Here is a 22,635-nt window from a genome sequence, read left to right as displayed (position 1 = left end):
GATCGGGGAAAAAAATGTTTAAGGGAGAAAACACCAAGCTAATGGTTTCCTATAAAAATTTAAGAAATTCCGTCTGAAGTATCTCATTTATTACAGTTACTTTTGTCCTACCCGAACAGACTTCCCACTTGTAGACTTACTCCACCATCCAAGGATCCTGAAAACAGTAACAGCACCAAAGAAATGCCATCTTCCCTGAACATCAGAGACCTCAGACGAGGAAAAAAACACATTACGTTATTAAATAGTTACCGTGCTGTTTTCTAGAACAGTGACGTGTTTATTGGTACTGTTTTTTGTCTGTTTTTTTAACTACTCTTTAGACAGCATGCCCTCATTGGCTGGATTTTACTTTTACTTGGATGTCTTTAAACGGAGTAACAATGTTTTATTAGGAAAAGGAGGGACCATGTTAGTAGTCCTAATACTTTATGACTTTTAAGCATTTTTGCTTAAAATTTGTGGGAATGAGTCACACAGAAAATGAGGGAAGTCATTTTCAAGGCTATTCTGGACATAGGAAATAGATCGTAGATCTAAAGAAACTTTCCAGTTCCCAGTATAAAATACCGTCGTGGTCCTCTAAGGTTGGCTGTGGAGGCTGGTCACTCTCACGGGGGAGCAGCCTGTGCCTTCCCCACTGTCCACACCCTCTACGGAGTCCTGGTCTCCCGTGCTGCTGTGAAGTCTCTCCTGCCCAACTCCTGGACAGCTTCGGGAGACATTCTTTTCCCAGAAACTTCTCTCTGAGCATGTCATGAAGTAATTTTTACTGAGGTAAAATATGCATTACATGAAATAATGCTCTGTTAACTATTTTAAGTGAGTATTCGTTGGCATTAAATATATTCACAGTCTTGTCGAACTGTCACCATTGTCCATTTCCTGAACTTTTTCCATGGTTCTTAAAATGTTGATTCCCACACAATTTCTAGTTTTTCCGTTTTTCATATAAGGACAGAATTTCGGAATTCCTTACTCAGCCATTTTAGCTGATGTCACTCCCTAAAGCGAACCTAGAAGATGTGAACTATAAAGCTTTCGTGTTCTCTGCTTCACTCAGAAAGGGAGTCAGCCTCTAACAATATGACCCATCTGTGATTATTTGTTGACCTGTATAGCTCCTTGGATGCAGAGGAGATTGTCTTCTAGGTTCTAATCTGTAGATGACAGTATCTTTTTTCAGTGTCTGGGTAGCCTAGTAGTACATTGAAAGGCCAGAGTTATGAACCATAGAACTGATGGAGGTGGAGTCCTGGAGTGTCAGTGCCACTTCTGCACACGACCCTGAGGTGCTCTTCTAGGCACCGTTGCTGCTTCCCTGTTGGGTAGTCATTCACCTGAGACTGAAGAAAGGGGCAAGCCCTGGGCCTAGTCAGTGTGATTTCCATGTTGTCTCCGGAGTTCTCCAAAATGGATCGTGATGTTACCTCAGTTACTTCACCCAGCATCCTTGCTGTGAGTTAGGCCATTGCCATAGCTTTCTAACTTTAGGATTAGTGAGAAGAATCATGTAGGGCGCTTGTTTTAAATGGGGATTGCCAGGGCCTATTCTGAGATTCTGATTTAGTAGGTCTAAAATGGGGCCCAGGAGTCTGCATTTTAAACAAACACTTTCGGCTGTTTTGATCCACATTGAAAGTGACTCTACCTCCAGCCATTAACTCAAGTTCAGTGGGACTGATACATAAAGCTCAACAGTTTCTCACTTGAAATAAAAGGTAGAACCACCCGCCAAAGGAATCAGATACTCAAATCCTCTCCTCAGTGCCACCTTCTCCACCGACGTAGGATTCTCAAAAAACTTAACTGATCTGCACGCCGCTGACCAAGTCTGTGGAGACGGCCAGTTCACGTGGATTCCTGGCCTATTGTGAGCCGCTTTAGAATAGCTCCTATCAGCTTTGCATCTTAGCAAGAATTACCGCAGAATCATTTACAAGAGAGTACTAAGGATTTTTCCAGGGAGACTGTCGTTCTCCCTTCTAACTCAGTACCACCAGGCCAAATAGTGGAAAGAAACTAACCCCAGATCCCGTGATACTTGTTAACCACCAAGAGAGAAATTGTTCAGCTGCGCACGGTCACCCCTCCTCAGGGGTCTTGGAGACAAGTATGTCTGAGCCGAGTTAACTCCCTCTCCGCTCTCCTTTCCTCTCCTCTGGGAAAGCCTCCTTTCCAGAGCCTAATGTCCCTGTGCTGATACGGAGTTCTTCTCTGAAAGCCACGAATTTGCCTGGTTCGCTCCTTCCTACTCAGCCCTCCTGTGTATGTCTCTTAATTCTGTCTTCTCTCTAAAACCACTGCCTCTGGCTCAGGTAAGCCCTCCAGAAACTCATCGAGATTTCTGCAGGAGCCGCCTCACTCCAGGTATTGCAGTGGCCATTCCTTCTCCCCTCCCCAACTTTGAGCTACATGTATGGTAGACCTTTGGCGTGGCTCACTCATCTCTCTTTGTTTGAATTTTACATGAATTTTTCTCTGCTTGCTTTAGTTAGTATATGTTCTGATAATCTGTCATCGAGTTTCCTAATTCCTACCTCCTTTTGTGTCCAGTCTGCAGCCAAACCCACTTGACATGTTCTTCCATTTCTTAATTACACTGTTTTTAAACTCCAGCGTATCCCTTTGGTTCTTTAAAAAAAAAAGATTTTAGTGCCCTGTTGAAATTTTCTATCTTTCCATCTATTTTTGTTTTTATTAAAATATATGGTGAGTTCCCATTGTGGCTCAGTAGTAACGAACCTGACTAGTACCCATGAGGACGTAAGTTTGATCCTGGCCTCGCTCAGTGGGTAAAGAATCCATTGTTGCTGTGGCTGTGGTGTAGGCTGGCAGCTGCAGCTCCGATGCAACCCCTGGCCTGGGAACTTCCTATGCCATGAGTGCAGCCCTAAAAAGACAGTCAATAAAATAGAATATGTAGTAATTGTAGTTATTTTAAAATCCTTGCCTAAGTCCCTTTATAGTGTTTGTTTTTCCTCCTACATTTTGATATTTGGTCCTTTTTCTTTTTCACAGTTTTTGGTAAGAGCCAGAAGCAAAGCATTGTAAGGTCTGCTCTGGCAGACCAGGTACCAAATGCTTTAGTGGTTCTGTTTAAGCTTGATTTTAGGCTTCGTGAGAGCTCTTCTATTTTGTGTCTTATTCCTAGGGTCTGGCCAGCCTGGGTCTCAAATGAAAGTATTCTGTTTAGCAAAGTCCTTCCACCTTGAACTCCTACCTCTTCCTCCTCACTACCCTGTTATGGCTGCAGATTCAACCTCCCCATTTCTGTTGTCTCCTTGTTTTGTTTTTTTTTTTTTGAGGAGGAGGAGGAGGAGAGTGTTGCCATGGGTTCCTGCAGATTAGTAGTCAGTAAATGAGACTAATTTCTGTGAAAAAAATTTTTTGGGGGGGTTTCTCCTCAGCACCTAGATTTTCCCCTACCTCAAATCCCACCAGTTGGGCAGCCCTGATTTTGACTTCTGACTTTCCCAATGTGTAGGACATAGGTCTTTCCCATATTGGGACTGCCCAGTGGGACTGTCAGTCTCAGTTTGAATTCTGTTCCTCCAGGCTGCAGTTTGGCAAGTGCCCCCAGGGACAGAGTGGGGGTGGATGTGGAGCTTGCCTCCTCTGCCTTCTGTTGGCAAAGGTTGTGATTCCTCAAATCTCGAGAGTTGGTTGACCCCTGCCTCCATGTCTCTTCACAGTGGTTTCTGCGTTTTTTCAGGAGGGAACGTTAGTCTAAGATATTTCATCTTGGTTAGAACTGGATGTCCAAAGTGTTGGCTTTATAAATTAACTTTTATAAGTCACTTTATTTTCCTTATGTACAAGTGTTTAAGTTTTAGAGGGAAAGTGGACAACCTCATTGCCTCCTGTGCTGCTGATAATTAAGATAAATGCTTATCTCTCTTAAATAGTTTATGAAGAGTAATTTTTATGTATTTTTATTTTTTAATATGAAAAACATGAGTAAAAGCAGTCATTTGTTTTGGAGGGTAGGCTTAATGTAAAAGGAAGCCACGGGAATATAAAATTGTTGCACACAATGTGTTCCTTAAAGAATATTCAACTAGCTCCTTATACTTAAGCAGAAATATATCATAAATATAGAAATAATGTTTTTAATTTTTTTAAATCTAAAAAAACTCACAGCATTGTAAGTCAACTATATACTGCAATGAAATTTTTTCAAAAATCTAAAGTATAGAAAATCTTGTGTATATTTCACTTGCTGTTTGATAGAATGAAATCTGGGTTTGAAAATGATTTAATTATTATTTTAATACAGATTTCTGGATTCTTTTCTAGTGGATTAATGACTTAGAAAATGATGATTTGTATGCTTCGTGGCCTGCAAGTTGCCAGGAACTTTTGAAGCCAGTATTCCCTGGAAGTATCCCTTTAATAAGGCGTAATTTTCATAATTTGGTGAGTTGTATATTTTGACATTTCGTGTACATCTCTTATAAAGATATCAGCATTCTTTTGCACTACTTCACTCTTGGTAAATAGCCATCTGAGTAGTAAGGGAAGAAATATTTGCCTGATGCAAGAGCTTGAGATGAGGTGGCATGGCTGACTAGGTATCAAAAGCTAACAGTGTCAGATAGCCTGCCTTGCCTCTTACTGTTTAACCTTCATGTACTTTTATAATACCAGTGTTAACATGACGGGTCGCTGTTACATTTTCTAAAAGTAATTTATGATCAAACTCTTCTTCGCTATATTATAAATACTAATAAAGTTCAGTACATTTCGGCAAAAATACGTGAATACCACTTTATGATATTTGCCTGTAAATTTCATTATTACAGTATTAAATGTAGAACTTTGAAATATGAAGAAAAACACCTAGGGCTTTATTTTTTATTTTCACATAGGAAGTAAATATTGTATTTCCTACAGCAGTCTAGAGTGAGTAGATATTAATGCTGTATTTTTGTTTTTTGGTCAAAATTAAATTTCTGCTTCCTCTTTTAAAAAGACTTGTCGCAGAAAATCCACTGAACATTTCAAATAACGTATTTCACTTATTACAAAAAATACTTTGTGTTATGCTTTGAAGAGAGGAGTAATCTGATTAAATTTCAAGTATTACTATATTTGGATATGTAGCATTTTAGAAATTATTGTAAACTGAAAGTCTTCTATACATTCCTCAAAATTCTTTAAAATTGCTGGAAGTTAAAAATTACATCTTGAATTTTGTACTTTTAGCGACAGAAATTAAATTTGAATTTCATGAAACTTCTGGTGTCAAAAAACAAAACAATGATTATAGACTATCTATTTTCTTTTAGGTTCTGTTTATTGATCCTGCTCAAGAATATACCTTGGATTTTATAAAACTTGCTGAACTTTTCTATTACCATAAAATTCCTCTTAGGTAATTGTCAGTATTTAACACACTGTCGGCTGAAGGAAATCCAGTGATGTTCCTGTTGTGTTACACAGAGTGTTACTATGGAGTTCAGAGTGGTGGTTATCTCTAGGGCCTGACACAAGTAGCCGTGTGTTGTGAAGAGTCAGACACCCTTGTGATAGACTTTATTAATCAGCTGTTTGGTAATCGTTTTTACCCTGTTTTCTTTGGAGAGAATCATCTTATCACTTTGAGTACTTAAACTAGATCCATTTCCCCCATTTCCATTTCTGTGTTGTGTTAAGAGGACACTTGCCCCTCCCCTTTGTTTCTTGAGAAAAAAAAAAAAAATAGCCATTTGATAATATCACCACCAGAGAGAGTTTTACATTTTGGAGGAGTCCAACAAAGATGAGGATTTGGGTGAATAAGCATCGTAAATCAAACCTTTTCAAATGGTAATACTCCTCCCCCCCATCTGCTAACACATTCCCTCCACCTAGATGTTCTAGTCTAAAAATGTTTTGAAATCATGGTTTATTATGATTCAAAAGGTAGGTGTAACATTTCTTATTCATCTTCTTTCCCAGAATTGGTTTTGTGTTCATTGTTAATACAGTTGATGAAGTTGATGGAACAAATGATGCTGGAGTTGCTCTTTGGCGAGCGTTCAACTATATTGCAGAACAGCATGGTGTATCACAGGCATTTATTTCCATAGTACATGTGAGTTGATCACTACACATAATTTTTTTAGAATGTATAGTGGTTTTTGCATTACTGTAATTATTACTAGTTATTTTAACATTTCAAAGTTGATAAAAACTAGCATGGTTAGTACACATGATAAATTTTGATTCTTGCAACTCCCAACTGAAGTACATAACGTCCCCATTTTATAAATAAGGCAACTGAGGCCCTGATAAAATGTATGAATTTATTTAGGTTTACCTAGCCAATAAAGGAACTTGAATTGTATATATAACTTTAGAGGAAATATATTAAAAGAAAACAATTACGGAAGAATTCTTAAACTGGTCTTGAATTAAATCAGGAATAGAAAGATTATTTCAAATATAAATATTCTAAATGACAAACTATATAGAGACTTTCTAGAGAATTTCAAAGGAGGAGGAAAACTTCCCAACAGCATATTTAGATGGTAATATTGGTACTGAGTCTGACTGAGAGACTGTAAGAAATGTCAGAAATTGGTAGGAATCTGATTAAGGAAGAACAAGGGATAGCAAGATTATTTCATAATTGAAATTCAAATTAGGTTTTGAAACTCTATTATGGCTGAAAATGGAAATATAGTTGCATTAATGAACTATATTATTGTTACTAGGAAGTCAAGTTATAGCTTAAAAAAACCTTCTATTCGTTTTCATATTTACTGTCCTTTGGCTTTTCAGCCATTATTCCATCGGGAAGTGGTTCTTCTTCAAGCCGAAAATGATATTACCAAAGCTGTATAATTTTTCCACCTGTTTCTGTAGCTCCAAGGAAAACCACTAAATGCTTCATTAATTCATTGTCCTGAGGTGTAGAAACCACCTACATTTCAGTGACTCAGGGTACATTGTAGTCTATAAAATTGTACCATGGGATAAATGTCAATATTGTATCTGTCTTTAGTTTTACTGATTGGTGTAAGATGTTATAAGTGATTCAGTCAGACTGACATATATTTTATTAAAGTCTGCCCGCCTTATACTGAAATGATCAGTATGATATTCAAAACTAAGAAATTTTAAGACCTTCCAAAGTTATCTCTACCTTAATTATTTATAATTAAGAGATCTAAGTTATGTGGGATCTCTAATCTGTAAACATTTTGTTCTATACATTAATTTGCATGTGATGGCATATTTGGCTATCCCTTGCATTTTGAGTTATCTACTGTGATGTTTGGCATACTACTATGATCTCTTGGAAAGCTGAATTTTACATGTAAAACCATACAATTCAATATAGAGCAGCATAGTACTTCCCGTGTGGCTCACAACATCAATATAAAGCAGCATAGAAGTAGGTGTTAAATATGTGACACAGGAGTTCCCGTCGTGGCGCAGTGGTTAACGAATCCGACTAGGAACCATGAGGTTGCGGGTTCGGTCCCTGCCCTTGCTCAGTGGGTTAACGATCCGGCGTTGCCGTGAGCTGTGGTGTAGGTTGCAGACGCGGCTCGGATCCCGCGTTGCTGTGGCTCTGGCGTAGGCCCGGTGGCTACAGCTCCGATTCAACCCCTAGCCTGGGAACCTCCATATGCCTCGGGAGCAGCCCAAGAAATAGCAACAACAACAACAACAAAAAGACAAAAAAAATTAAAAAAAAATAAATAAATATGTGACACAGCCTGTAAGTTGTATTTAACAATTAGAGGAAAAAGAAGGAAAAATAAATGAGGAAGTGATATTTAGAGAAAGCATCTTAGAATCCACGGGGTCTGAAACGTGAGAATGTTGGTAGTTTTCCAACCTATGTATGCTTGTGACCACCACATTTTTGTATAGAAAAGTAAAACATTATTAAGGTAACATTCTGTTGAGAGAGTGTTACGTCCATTAAATGACTTAGCTTTGCTAATTTAGAATAATTTGAGGAAAATCTTGTCTTTTATTAAAATACATGACTTATGAAATCTCTCTAATACTGTTTCATTACTTTCAATGAGCAAATTATTTTATCTACATTAATTTGAAAACACAGTATCAGAAGATAGGCAGAACATAACAAAAAGCCAAAGTCATAATAAAAGGATATGGAAAATATTGAAATATATTGAATACGGTAGAGTAAGTACATGAGTAGTCCTAATTAGTGGTACTAACTTTATTGTAGTAAAATTACCTAACTTTGTATCTGAGCTCTACCACATGGTGACTATACAGACCTACATCTTCTCATTAAGTGTAATAATATTTATGTCAGAAATGAGAAAAATGCTAATAAAACTTATGGCCTCTAATTTGGCAGTAATTAAGAAAGTTGGCTGGGAGTTTCTGTCATGGCCCAGCGGAAACGAATCTGACTAATGTCTCTGAGGACACAGGTTCAGTCTCTGGCCTCGCTCAGTGGGTTAAGGATCCCGCGTTGCTGTGAGCTGTGGTATAGATAACAGACGCAGCTCAGATCTCTCAGTTGCTGTGGCTGTATTGTAGGCTGGTGGCTACAGCTCAGATTGGACCCCTAGCCTGGGAACCTCCATATGCCATGGGTGCTGCCCTAAAAAGAAAAGAAAAAAAAAAGAAAGCTGGCAATATCTTATGTTAATGAGAATCGAGAACAATGGGAATTTCCTTACACTGTTAACACTGTCTACAAGAATAGATGAATTGGCACAATCACTTTGAAAAACAGTTGTAATGCTTCACAGTTTAAAGTTAAATTTGCATATTCCCTACGCACACATACACTGTTTGGGGGAAACCTCTGCTACAGGAAACTGTTATTAGCAGAGTCATCCACAATAGCAACAAACTGAAAACCACAATATATATGATGTGTAATGTACTGATACATGTGGGGTGTGTGTGTGGTAAACCAGATGGGTAAAATGTAATCATTTCACAAAATGGAGAATGATATGCCAACAGTATGGCTGTATTAGAAGCATAATGAAATTACAGAAGGCTAACATATTACTGTGCATTTTTTAAAGCTCAGAAGCAAACAAAATTAAATATAGCACATGCAAATACATTCAGATAAAACTCCGGAACCTAAAAGGTAAGGGAGTGGTAAACACAAACAAGATGATTCTTGCTTCTGGGGAACAGAGGGAGATGGAATTGGGAGGGAAGTTGTGCTTCACCAGCATGGTAATTTGCAGTGATGTTCCATTTCCAGTGTTATGTGGTTTGTTCATGCAGATTGCTCATTTTGTTATTTATGTTTTACACATATGTTACATACTTTCTTTTTTGCTTACCAAGCTGTGTAATGGTTTCAAAAATTAAAACTGTATTAAGACGGTTGAATTGTTATAATATCTAAAGTAGCGTATATAAGAAATTCTGGTTACCTTAGATATCTTAGGAATAGCTAATATTTTACAATTACAAAGTAGCAAAATCTCAAAGTTTTTTTTTTTTTTTCTTATTTTGGGGGGGGTTGCTTTTTTTTTTTTTTTTTAAGGGCCACACCCATGGCATATGGAAGTTCCCAGCCTAGGGGTAGAATCAATGCTACAGCTGTAGGCTTACAGCAATGCTGGATCCTTAACTCACAGAGTGAGACCGGGGATCAAACCCACATCCTCATAGCTACTAGTAGGGTTCCTTACCATTGAGCCACAATGGAAACACACAAAGATTTTTCATATATAACTTTTGCTTTATTCAAAATCTCATTTTTCTAATTCCTGTCTATATTTTACAGAAGGCTAAACTCCCCCCCCCTTTCTTTGAATTACTGAGATCATAGTATGCTCCGCTTTGATAGAAGGAGAAAACTTGCCCACAAATTGAGATGCTCATAAAACTAAACTCTGAGATCTACTTACAGGTCTGTGTCACCCCTTAAAGGAATAGATTACAAAATTTATAGTAATAAAAGGAAATCATTCCTTTTCCTGTGAGGAATAATATGACAGTTCTGTCAGCTGTAATATGAGGATTTTCTCTGGCAATAATTAAGTGAATTGGGACTAAATATTCTTAACTGATATATCAAAATGCTACCTAAGGGTGTTTATACTTAGTAGTTCCTATGCTTGGTGGGTTCTTTCCCCAGAATGTCTTAATATTAGCACAGAGTTCATATTTATGTTTCACTAAGTTATCTGCTCAAAGCTGCCTTCTCTCTTGAGGCAAACCTGTCCATTTTCTCCAGGTGGAACAGTGCCTGGGTTAGATGATAGAGGATTTGTAGAGAAGAAATGAAAGGAAAAAAACTAAATAGAAGAGTAACAGCTTACATTATACAAGTATGGTTAGAACATTTGAGAGTGGGGAAAGAATGGAGGTAGAGAAAAAATCCTTTTAAGATATTTACTGAAGAGCAATCGGAAATGAAAATAAGACATTTCTGAAACAAGTCATTTAAAATATTTTATGCATATCTTTTTAAAGGTAACCATTATTTTATTAAGAATCATAGTGTCTGGTTTGATAAAAATAGAATACAACACACAATTTCGGTATGGTATTTTGAAAGCTATGGAATATTCACAGAACCTTTTTTATTAGAAAGTAGTAGACTGTATTATTAAAGTGGTTTATTTATTCATGTATGTGTGGAGAGTGTGTGTGTATATATGTGTGTAGTTATATAATATGCTTAGAACTCACAAAATATGAAGTATGTGTTTTATTTTATAACATGCATGGTAAGGGAAATAAAGCTAATTACTGTAAGATGAAAATTAATTATAACATCTTTATACAGATGTATGAAAAAGTGAAGAATAAAAATATACTCACTGTGGACAATGTGAAGAGTGTGCTCCAAGATAAATTTCCTCATGCTAATATTTGGGATATTTTGGGTGTTTATTCTAAATATGATGATGAAAGAAAGGTAAGTTGGAATGAAAAATTTTAAGAATATGATCGAGAAATTTTTATTATAATCTCATGAATAAATTACGTCAATATAATTAACTCATGATTTAAATTTTAGACCCTCAAAAAAGGGAAATTTATACCTTTGAATGACCTAAGTTTTATATAATCTTTTAGTTGCCACTATTTACTTTTTAAAAGTACCAAAAAAGATACCTTTTAGGATTTACAGGGTAGAGAATTACAAAAACAATCTTAAAACAATTAACAAAGTGACAGTAAGTCCACACCTATAGATTATTACTTTAAATGGATTAAGTGCTCCAATCAAAAGACATAGAGTAGCTGAGTGGGTATACAAACAAGACCCATGTGTATGCTTCTTGCAAGAGACCTGCTTCAGATCTAAAGACACACAGACTGAAAGCGAGGAAATTAAATAGGTGTTCCATGCAGATGAAAATTGAAAGAAGGCCCAAGTGTAGCAATAGTCATATCAGACAAAATAGACTTTAAAACAAAGACTGAAACGAGAAAAAAAAGACATTACGTATGAACAGGGATCAGTTCAAGAAGAAGATATAGCAGTTGTTAATATATATGCACTCAACAAAGGAGCACCTAAATACATAAAGCAAATATTAACAAACATAAAGGGAGGAATTGACAGTAACATGGTAACTGTAGGATTCTTTAAAACCTCATTTACATCAATGGACAGATTATCAGGACATAAAATCAGTAAGGCAATACTAGCCTGAAATAACACATTAGACCAGCTGGCCTCAGTTGATATACACAGAACATTCCATCCAAAAGCAGCAGCATATACAATCTTTCCAGGTGCACATAGAACATTCTCTGGGATAGATGACGTGCTAGGCCACAAAACAAGTCTCCATAAGTTTAAGAAGTCAAAATCATATCAAGCATCTTTTCTGACCACAATCCTATGAGATGAGGAATCAACTACAAGGGAAAAAAAAATGCAAAAAACATGAATATGTAGAGGCTAATGCTTTCCTTTCCCATATTTCCTCTGTTCTTTCTAAATCTTGGATTGAGCAATTATTTTTTTTTCTTTTTATTCCTTTTTTTTTTTTTTGTGGCATCCAGATTTTCTTGAGCACAGTTTTTTTTTTTTAATCTACAAATGTTAATTTTTTGGGGTGTTCTGTGCCCTGCCTTATCTCTGCCTTCTATAGCTTCCCTTTTTCATCCATTTTGATAAAATTTACCCTACACCACAGCCACAGCAATACCAGTTCCAAGCTGCATCTGCAACCTCTGCTGCAGCTTGTAGCAACACTGAGTCTTTAACCCACTGAGTAAGGCCAGGAATGAAAACCACATCTTCACAGAGACAACATTGGGTCCTTAACCTGCTGAGCCACAGTGGGAACTCCAATATTATTGTTATCATCATTGTTATCATCATGATTTTTATTTTTATACTCTCATTTTAGTGAAATATGTGGAGAGGAGATGAGCACGTGTGATAAAACCTACCATAGGTAATCAGAAATCCACATTCACTCTTTTATCAAGCTAAGCTGTGAAATGAATATTTTTATAGTCTTACCATTTTAAGATATCTTTAGTCATTTTCTCCTAAAATTATGAAAAATATTAAGGATTTCCATGAAGGTTAAGGATTTGTTGCACTCCTCAGAAATAACAAATTTCATTTTTTAGTGTGTAAGTGCAGTCTTCATTTAGCTCCTTTTTTACTCCTCTCTCCCTGTAAGATTACCTTGAAATATCTTCCGTCTCTGCATGTCTCCATTTTTCCCAAGTCTACTTAATCTCTCATTTAAATTAAACTCTGTATTACTTACAGTCCTTTAGTTGTGCTTGGTTTTCTTCCTTCTGCATTCCTCCCAAAAGTTATTCTAAACATTCATTAGTCCTATAAGCCCCTTTTACATCTTCCTCTTCAGGCCTTGAAAATCATTCTTAAACTTCTACATCACCAAGAAAATAAATGTGTTTAGGCCTTTATTCCTTAAGCTCATATTCCTATAATTTACTATCTCTAGCAAACTTTATTTGTTCTTTCAACAAATATTTATTGCATACTTAATAATGTTCTAGACACCAGAGGTGAAAAAATAGAGCACAAGGAAGATCTTTTGAAAGTTAAAAATCAAGTAAAAATTTAATGGAACAAAGACCCAAAAAAAGACAGAAAAAAATGAAAAAATAAGGCAAACAGAGATTTAGTCCAGAAGTTTCAGAAAGAACAGAGAAAATGAAGGAAAGGAAAGCCTTAGAAAAATAAGACAAAGAAATTCCCGAAATTAATGGGCATGAGTATTACTAGTAGGAGTCCACCAAGTAGACAGGACATAAAGAGGAGCTTTCAAGGAGGAGGGGAAGGAATACTTGCCCAAAGCAGTGACATTTAAGTCCAGAAACAGGAGGAAGAGTTGGACCAAAGAAAGCAAAGAAGTGATAGGAGACCATCTTTCCAGAGAAAAGTGTTAGCAGGTTCTGAATTGTACTGGAACTAAGAGAATTGGTGTCGATGCTGATTAAATAGAGCAAGTATGTGTTGTGCTCCTGTCATATAGGGAGGTTCTTAAGATGAGGCTGGAGCTGTAAACAAGGGACCTGATTACATAGGCTCTTGTGAACAACATAATTTGAACATAGAACGTGGAAGGTCTTGGCAACCGTGAAAAGCCTGAAAAGATATCAAGCAGTGAACTGACATACATTTTTTCCCAAAGAGCATTCTCCATTGTTGAGACTAGATTATAGGAGAGTAAAAACATGTGGGGAGACAAATTAGGAAGTGTGTAGGTGAGAGATGAGAGATGGACTAGTAGGTGTTTGGAGGAAGTAGAGGCAGAAAAAAATGGATGCAATTGTATTTAGGAAGTATAACCTAGGACCTGCTACTGAGTTGGGTAGGGGAGAAGGGAGAAGAGAAATTGTCAGTTAAAGCTCCTGGGGTTCGACCAGCTATCTGGGAGGATCACAATGCCATTGCCAAGGAGTGGAAGAGAAACCAGGTGGGAAATAAAAACAGAAATTCAGTTTTTCACATACTGCATTTGTGGTGCCTGGCAGATTTCTAGAGGAGATGTGAAGAAAGTGATTGGATATATATGTCTGTAGATCAGAAGAGAGATGTGGGCTAAAATTCATTGTTATGGCTTATTTGTGGTGATTAAAGCTTTTGTAATAGACAGGTTGCCTAAATGAAAACCACAGGGTAAAGAGCCTGTGTTTCTGGTAGCCATGTCTTTCTTAAGGTCCGAGTCCATGTATTCAGCTGCCTGGTGGAATGTCTGTAAACATCATAAATGAATTTAAAACTGTGCCTATCATGTTTCTTGTTACCTCAAACCTTTTTTTTTTTTTCTTTCTCTTTCTATGCTCTATCTCAGAGGGTGGCATCATCATTCTCCCAGGGGACTCAGGCTACTAGAAGCCTGATAGTTGTACGAAGCAACTTATTTTCTCTCATAGCCTCCCAAACAGTAGAGCATCAAGTTCTGTCAGCTCCACCAGCTAAATATTTCAGAAACAGCCTCATTTCACTCCTTGCTTGTTACCACTGAATTTTGTTCGGCTCTTTTTCTTTCTGATACTATTGCAGTAGTCCCTGGCCCACCATCCCCAGGGCATGATCTCACCCTCTTCCTTCTCATTGTTGCCACTGTGTTCTTGTTTTAAAAGGCAAATCTGATAGTATTTTTGTTATGAACCCTAGATAAAATTGACCATGCCCTCCCTGATACCCCTGGATATCTGTTCTGCTGGCCTATGCCACAGCCACGGCAACGCAGTATCTGAGCCATGTCTGTGACCTGCACCACAGCTCACGGCAATGCCGGATTACCAACCCACTGAGCAAGGACAGCGATCAAACCTGCATCCTCATAGGTACTAGTCGGATCCATTTCCGCTGTGCCACAATGGGAACTCCCTATTCATACTTACTTTTAAAGTATCCATCTCTCCCCCTATGAAACTATAAGTTGCCTTAGGATATAGTTCGCATATCATTTATATGCATTTATAGCCTAACACATGATAAGTGTCCAAAAAATGTGGAAATAATATAAGTCCAATGGTTAGGAATTCACACTCTTGTCCAGACAGATGTAAATGCAGATGTAGTGGTTATATGGTATTGGAAGTGACTTCATCTCTCTGTATGTTTTATCATCTTTAAAGTAGCTGTAATAGGAGTCCATAAGAGTAGTAATTTATAGGGTAACTGTGAATACATTCACCATAACAATTTTAATAATTGTCATGTTGAGTAGTGAATGAATTAATTTGAATTAATTGTTTAGTGATGCTTAATCACTCACAAGATGAAAGTCCAGATGTTGAGGACCTTCATGATCTGGCCTCTATACCTGTCCCTTCTGACCCCATATCTTCTCCCCATATAACTCCCCGCCCCCGCCCCCCCCCCCGGTAAACACAGAAAACTATTTGCCATTACCTGCATATACCATATTCTTTCTTCCCCCCATGCCTCACGGTGCTGTCTCTTTTCACTTCGAATGTCTTTCTCTACTGTGTCCCCCAACAAATTGTTACTTATCCTTTAAGACTTTCAGTGTCACTCTCTTAACGGAGGCTTTCTATGATCCCCTCCTCTCCACACTCAGGCTTAGTTACTTCTTTGCCGGACTCCCGTAGAACCTGCTATGTGCCTCTATTTTTTTTAGGGCCGTACATGTGCCATATGACGTTCCCAGACCAGGGATTGAATCTGAGCTGCAGTTGCCAGCAACACGGGATCCGAGCTGTATCTGTGACCTACACTACAGCTCACAGCAACACCAGATCCTTAACCCACTGAGTGAGGCCAGGGATCAAACCCGCATCCCCATGGATACTAGTCAGACTCATTACCACTGAGCCACAATGGGAACTCCAGTGTGCCTCTGTTTTGCTTGTATATATGGGAGCCCCTTGAGGGCAAAATTTCCAGCTGTGTATTATCGCATTTAGTCAGATGCATGAACTCAGTAAATGTTTACTAAATGGCACAGAGATAAATGAATCTCTTAAGCAGATAAGTGCATTTTTAAAAGTAATGTCATACTCTGTATCATTGGTCTGCAAAGTACAGCCCATAAGCCAAATCCAACCCTTCCACTGCCTGTTTTTATAAATACAGGTTTTTTTCATTCATTCATGTGTTGTGTGTCACTGCTTTTGCACTATATCACAATTGAGTAGTTGTGTCAGAGACCAGATGGCTCACAAAGCCTAAAATTATGTGTCTGACTCTTTACAGAAGAAGTTTTCTGACTTGTTCTATATAGGTAAATTACTTTCCTTTAAATAATGTTTGGAAAGAATAGGTTAAAAATTAGAAAAATTAGCATTCTTTCTGTGACACACAAAAATGTGGTAGTGTCCCTTTCTTTTTTAATGTCTGTCTGTCTTTTCCAGACACCAATGGTTCTGTTTAACTCTGGTATTTTTTTTTAATTGAATAGGCAGGAGCAAACTTTTATAAGATGACTGGTCTAGGTCCTTTGCCTCAAGCTCTTTATAATGGTGAATCCTTTGACGGTGAAGAGTTGAATGTTAATGAACTAGAAGTGGCTGTTCTCCACAGAATAATGAATGTAACTAAATATTTACAAAAGGAAGTTTTTATGGTAGGTAAGCATATATGAGAAAATATGTGATGGATGATATTTATAAATGATTTTTGTTAATATATTTTAATAACAAAAGTTAATTGTATAAAAATGTCCATTCTAATTTTTTAGTAGTGACTTTTAAAGTAATATTTAAACTTATCTGTGCATAATTACATCTAAAAATTGCTTAATTGGAAAGAAAATTCAGAGTTTTATAAGATAGTTTATTGTAAGAATCTTAGATTGCATATATTTATTGTTAGATTAAATAGCCTTTAAATGTATTCTGTACATAACTTTAAAACATATGTGTGTAAATTGCCTATATGACCTAAATAATATTTTATTATTTTAGGGCACATTAAATGATGAAACAAATGCAATTGACTTCCTTATGGATAAAGATAATGTTGTGCCCCGTATAAATCCTTTGATTTTGCAAAGTAAATGGCAGTACCTTAATTTAATATCTACATCAGGTAAAATAATCCTTCTATATACTTTTCTACAAATGCTTATTGAGTTGCAAATGTTTCATTAATTCATTATTTAACATTTAATATTAAAATTTTAGTAACTGCTGATGTTGAAGATTTCTCTACTTTCCTCTTCTTGGATTCACAAGATAAAAGTGCTGTAATTGCAGAGAATATGTATTATTTAACCCACGAAGGTAAAAAGCATATTTTATTTTCCTGAATTTACTCCTAATATAGCAAAAACTTGTAATTATATTAAATGCTTGAATAATACAATTTTATTTGTTGATATTTTGTGAGAGGTCTGGTTTTCAATTTGAGGGTTTGTAAATTGTTAGGATATAAGGATTGTGCTGAGAAAATGCCTATCTTAGCTAATTATATATGCAGATGAGTCTATCTTGTTTTTTTGCCTTCCTTTAAAGTAAGTTGTTCCATTTTTATCCTTTTTAGGAAAGTAGTAAAGCCCTTTCAAGATGAAGTGAACTGATAATCTTATAAGGCATGAATAAAAGTATAATCCTTAGATCAGGGGAGAATAGTTCTGCATTCTGATTAGACAGAGTCTGGGTGTCTTGCCTAGGTTGGAGGCCATAAGCAAAGGAGGGGGGACCAGGACAGTAGCATATTTAGAAATAAGGATTTCCCCTAGATAGGAAAGTCCACAGTAGGGCCACAGATTTGTTAGGTACCCTGAGCTATTCCGATAGATGAAGATAATTGAAGTTTACTTGGTTTGGGTTTTGCTTTGTTTTGTTTAACCTGCTTTGCTCTAAGTGAGAACAAAGAGAGCCAAAACATGAAACACAAGAGAAGGCTGATTTTTATTTCGATATATAAAGTAGTAATTTTCTAATAATGAGAATGAGCTAAAGATGGAATTAACTATGCTATAAGGGGTAAATTTTTATATGTGAGAGAGATTTAAGCAGACAGCTATTTTCGAGAATGCTGTGCAGTGAATCCAAATTAGGACCAGATAGCTCTTGAATTACTTTCTAACAGATCAGTGATTATGTTCATAAAGTGATCTCTCTACAAGAAATCCAACAATAATAAAATATAATTCCATTTCATATTATGGCAGGGTAAGATCCTGAAAGTTTCAGGTGAAGGGAAAAGGAGACAGAAACAGGGACTAAAAAATAGGAGAAACATATTTATAGATACTAGGTTGTATTTCAAAATTTCTTCTGGGCATCAGAATAAGTTAGCCTGTAGTAAATGTCTCCTTGAAATTTAAAAGAATACTTTATTAACTGAGAAATACCTACTTTTTTGTTTGCATCTGTGTAAATGTGTGAGTGAATAATAGTGTTGTAAGAAATTTACGTAGCATTTTAAAAATACTTAACAATTTATTAGTTGTAAAAGTGCTGATGTTAAGAAGGTATGAGAATTCTTTTCTTTCTTCTTTGAAAATAATGTGCCATCACCTCACTCTTGCTTTTGGAGGTTTGAAAGTAGAATCAATGTTATCCTTACTTTTGTTACTTTTTTTCATTAACCAAAGCCATTTTTTCCACAGTTATATATTGCTGGGTATGGTAATAACTGTAGCATCACCTCTATTGAGGTCTAGGTTTTTGAGAAAGCAGACCTTTTATAATTGTTTTAAGTGAGTCATGTGATCTAAAGGATTAATTTTTCTATACATTTTAATCATGGCCAGATCAGTATTATTTCAGGTGTTATACGCTGAAGCTGGATGAAATAAACCCTTTTATTTGTGACTTCAGAGTTAAAAAATGTTTATTCTTGTGGTTTCCAAATTTTCAGATGTTCTTGAAAAAAGAATTGCATTGATGTTGATAGCACGAGATGATGTGAATTAGACCAAGTTAACAATAGCCAGAATTCTTGAAATAAAGGAGATATAAGCTAGTAAGATATTTCAGTATCTCCTAATAATTTTTCATATCTGGTTTTACATATATGTGAGATATATATATCATTATCTTAACAAGTGTAGCTGGAAGGCAATTTGCTTGCCAACCCTGAAACCTTGATAAATATAATACAATTTTCTCTTCTGGCAATAATGCCCCAAAGATGTGTTCCTTGGGAACTGTTCTTTCTCTTTGGTATTTGAGTTTATGTAAAGCTATATAATGAATTATTCTTCTAACATTTTTGTATGTATTTCACTCTGTGTATGTATAATTTTTACCAATGTTTGCTTATTTTCAGAAAGATGAATTTTTAGAATTGTTATTATTTTTATGTATTTTGAACTGGAAATGTGACTGTCTTTGGTATTAAAAAAAATTAGTTTGACTAAACTATTTGAAAATTTCAGATGGTGATGTAATTTCTTTAGTTACTTTCTGGATTATTGCTGATTTTGACAAACCATCTGGGAGAAAAGTGCTTTTCAATGCATTAGAGCACATGGTGAGTATTTAGATACAAAAATTTTAATATGTAATTTAGAGAAAACAATGTGAAGGCCATACATTAAATCTTTATTCCCCTCCATGTTGACATTTCACTACCTTAACTTGGTTAGAACATGTTACTAAGGAGAATAAGACAGGAATTCAGATTCTTTGTCCATGTAAAACAGGTAATTTTGCCTAAGAAAAGAAAAACCTCCAAGTCATCTGTGATTTATGACCTGTATATTCTTTCCTAGTTATTGGGCATACATGTACATGTCCAATATGTATACTCTTGGACTATGTACTGAACATGTGTATGTACTGAATGTGTCCCCCCAAAGTTTATATGTTGAGGTCTAACTCTCAGTGTGATGGTTTTTGGAGGTGGAGCCTTTAGGAGGTGATTAGGTCATGCAGATGGAGTCCTCGGTAAATGCGATTAGTACTCTTGCAAGAAGAGGTCAGAGCGCTAGCCCACTCTCTGTGGTGTGATGATACAAGGAGAAGTTGACAGTCTGCAGTCCAGAAGAGGGTCCGTCTCAGAACCTGACCATGCCAGCACCCTGACCTTGGATTGCCAGCCCCCAGTTTGTACCAGCAGTTTGTTTATTTGTTTTATCACATGAGGCAGCTCTTTCTCTGATCATTTCAGAAAAACTAAATACATTTATCTTACTAAGGGGTATTTTAAGCCTTATATTAACTTTGATTTTCTTGTTACTAGATAATTATAAATGAATACACTTCAGTATATTTATTTAAAAGTACCTTCTGATATTTCTAAGGGAACATAGTCTGCCTAGATGAAAACACCTAAGAAACAACAATATCCCGTGAAATGTAAAGTGTAAATTTATTGATCAAATTACCGCCCTCGCCCTCAGCTTAAGTGAATTAAAACAATGAACGTTTATTTCCTGACAGTTTCTGGTATTTAAGAATTCAGGAGTGACTTCACGGAGTGGTTGTAGCTTAGAGGGTCTCATGTGGATGCAGTCAGGATTTTGGCTACAGTCATCTAAAGGCCTGACCGGAGCTGGAGGATCATCTTCAGAGATGGCTTACTTGCATAGCTCTTGGCAGGAGGCCTCGGTTTTTCACTGATTGTTGACAGAATGCTTCATTCCATTACTGCATAGACCTCTTTCTAATGTTGCTTACATGTCCTTACAACATGACATCTGGCTTGCCCCAGAGTGAGTGATAAAGAGATAAGACAGAAGCCACAGTGTCGTTTAGATCTAGCCCCAGGAGTCACATGCACTCCCACAGTAACCTGCTGTTCAGATCATTCAGATGAAGAGGAACTATACAGAAAAGCTCAGTACCAAGAGGTGGGAATCACTGGGGGCCACCCTGGAGGCTCAAAAGCACATTAAGAATAATACATTTTAAATGAAACATAATAGCATCTGCCAGGAGAGTTGTTGTATGTATTAGGCAATTCAGAATATATTCTTTTTTGTCTTTTTTAGGGCCACACCCATGGCGTGTGGAGGTTCCCAGGCTAGGGGTCCAATCAGAGCCACAGCCACCAACCCACACCACAGCTACAGAAACACAGAATCCAAGCCGTGTCTGCAGCCTATGCCACAGCTCACAGCAATGCTGGATCTTTAACCCACTGAACGAGGCCAGGGATCAAATCTGCGTCCTCATGAATGCTAGTCAGATTTGTTTCCGCTGAGTCACGACAGGGACTCCCAGAATATATTCTGACATTTTTCAGTGTCTTGCAGACCAACACGTTTCAGAAAGATTGTTTGGAATATATGGAGCAGCAGTCACTTCTGCCTTCTCTTTTCAGGAATTTCTGGAAAGCATCTTCCTTGAAAGGCCCACAAACCGCCTTTCATCAGTAATTAAAATGTTTATTGGCTCTGCCATTATGCACATGTTGGCATTTTTAATAGTGTTAAACATTTCTCTGAACATTTCTTTATATTTGCCCATTCTTTCTACATTCTGTTTTTCAGATTGTATAACCTCTATGTTGCTGTTGCTCTATTTTGCTGTTGTTGTTGTTGTTGTCTTTTTAGGGCCAAACCTGCGTCATAAAGAGGTTCCCAGGCTAGGGGTCTAATTGCAGCTATAGCTGCTGGCCTACAACACAGCCATAGCAATGCCAGATCTGAGCCACATCTGCCACTTACATCACAGCTCAGGGCAATGCCGGATCCTTAACCCTCTGAGCGAGGCCATGTATTGAACTCGCAACCTCATGGTTCTGCTGAGCCATGACGAGAACGCCCTACCTCTATGTATTTAAATTCACTGATTTTTTTCTGCCAACTCAAATATGTTGAACCCCTCTGGTGAATTTTTCATTTCAGTTGTAGTTTTCAACTGCATAATTTCCATTTGTTATTTTTGAAAATTTCTATCTCTTTATTATTATTACCCATATGATGTTATTATTATCGTATCTTCCTTTAATTCTTTAGACACAGTTTCCTTCAATTCTTTGAACATCTTTGTGTCTGTAAGTCTAACATCTGAGACCCTTCAAAGACTGTTTCTAATGCTTGCCTTTTTTCCTTTGTTTAAATCACACTATCCTGTTGGATTACACATCTCATTTTTTTTATTGAAAACCAAATATTCTAGTTAACTCAATGTGGCGCATTTGGATATTGATAACTCCCGTCCCCCTAACCTTCAGGGCTACTTGTTGATTGTTTGATCTTTTGTTTAGTGATGTGACTAATTCTACAAATCTATTGTCCTCTTATTACAAATCTCTGAGGTTCCTGCTCAGGTTTTTTCCCTTGTCTTTATCTTTTGTCTTGGTTTCCTAGGGACTGCCTCTGGATCAGCAAAAGCCACTCATTGGTCAAAGGTTGTGCTTAAGTCCAGTAGACAGTTAGGTTTTTCACCCTTTAGTGTTGGATGTGTGTTTAGAGATGACTTTCATAGTTCAGCAGTTTTGTGATTTTGTTCCACATTTACCCATAGAATAGTACCTTGGAATTTCTCTGAATACACCTGAGAAGTTTCAAACTCTGGTATATACACAGTTACCACTGCTCAGAATGAGTTTAATTTTATTTTTAAGCCTGAATTCCTAGGAGTCACCCCATTGTCGAAGCAGCTTTTTATTCAGCAGTGTTTGTTCAGAGAATACTTTCAAGTCTGGCTCAGGCTGCATTCTGATTGTCCCGAGTGGGGCCAGTGGGGCCAGTGTAGCACATGTGCCATTTTTCCAGACCCTCAGGGATGAGTTCCATCCCTGGACAACTCTTCTTATCTCTTCCTCATATTCTCTCTGTTAAATGTCTGGCTGCTCTGCCA

The 22,635-nt window shown here is 36.9% G+C and overlaps 1 protein-coding gene across 1 annotated transcript in view; it reads left to right on the top strand.

The window, feature by feature from the left end:
* The window catches only part of UGGT2 (UDP-glucose glycoprotein glucosyltransferase 2), a 168,632-nt gene that overhangs the window by 62,916 nt on the left and 83,081 nt on the right, over positions 1-22,635 (top strand). Inside the window, exons 13-20 of the mRNA XM_047756237.1 lie at positions 4,300-4,419; positions 5,292-5,377; positions 5,944-6,079; positions 10,745-10,876; positions 16,335-16,499; positions 16,840-16,963; positions 17,059-17,157; positions 19,263-19,357. Of these exons, the coding sequence (XP_047612193.1) occupies positions 4,300-4,419; positions 5,292-5,377; positions 5,944-6,079; positions 10,745-10,876; positions 16,335-16,499; positions 16,840-16,963; positions 17,059-17,157; positions 19,263-19,357 (957 nt within the window). The remainder of the gene's footprint in view (positions 1-4,299; positions 4,420-5,291; positions 5,378-5,943; positions 6,080-10,744; positions 10,877-16,334; positions 16,500-16,839; positions 16,964-17,058; positions 17,158-19,262; positions 19,358-22,635) is intronic.

This window comes from Phacochoerus africanus, chromosome 13, assembly GCF_016906955.1.
Source record: "Phacochoerus africanus isolate WHEZ1 chromosome 13, ROS_Pafr_v1, whole genome shotgun sequence".
Taxonomy (NCBI): Eukaryota; Metazoa; Chordata; class Mammalia; order Artiodactyla; family Suidae; genus Phacochoerus; species Phacochoerus africanus.
This window is presented reverse-complemented; position numbering and strand designations above follow the sequence as displayed.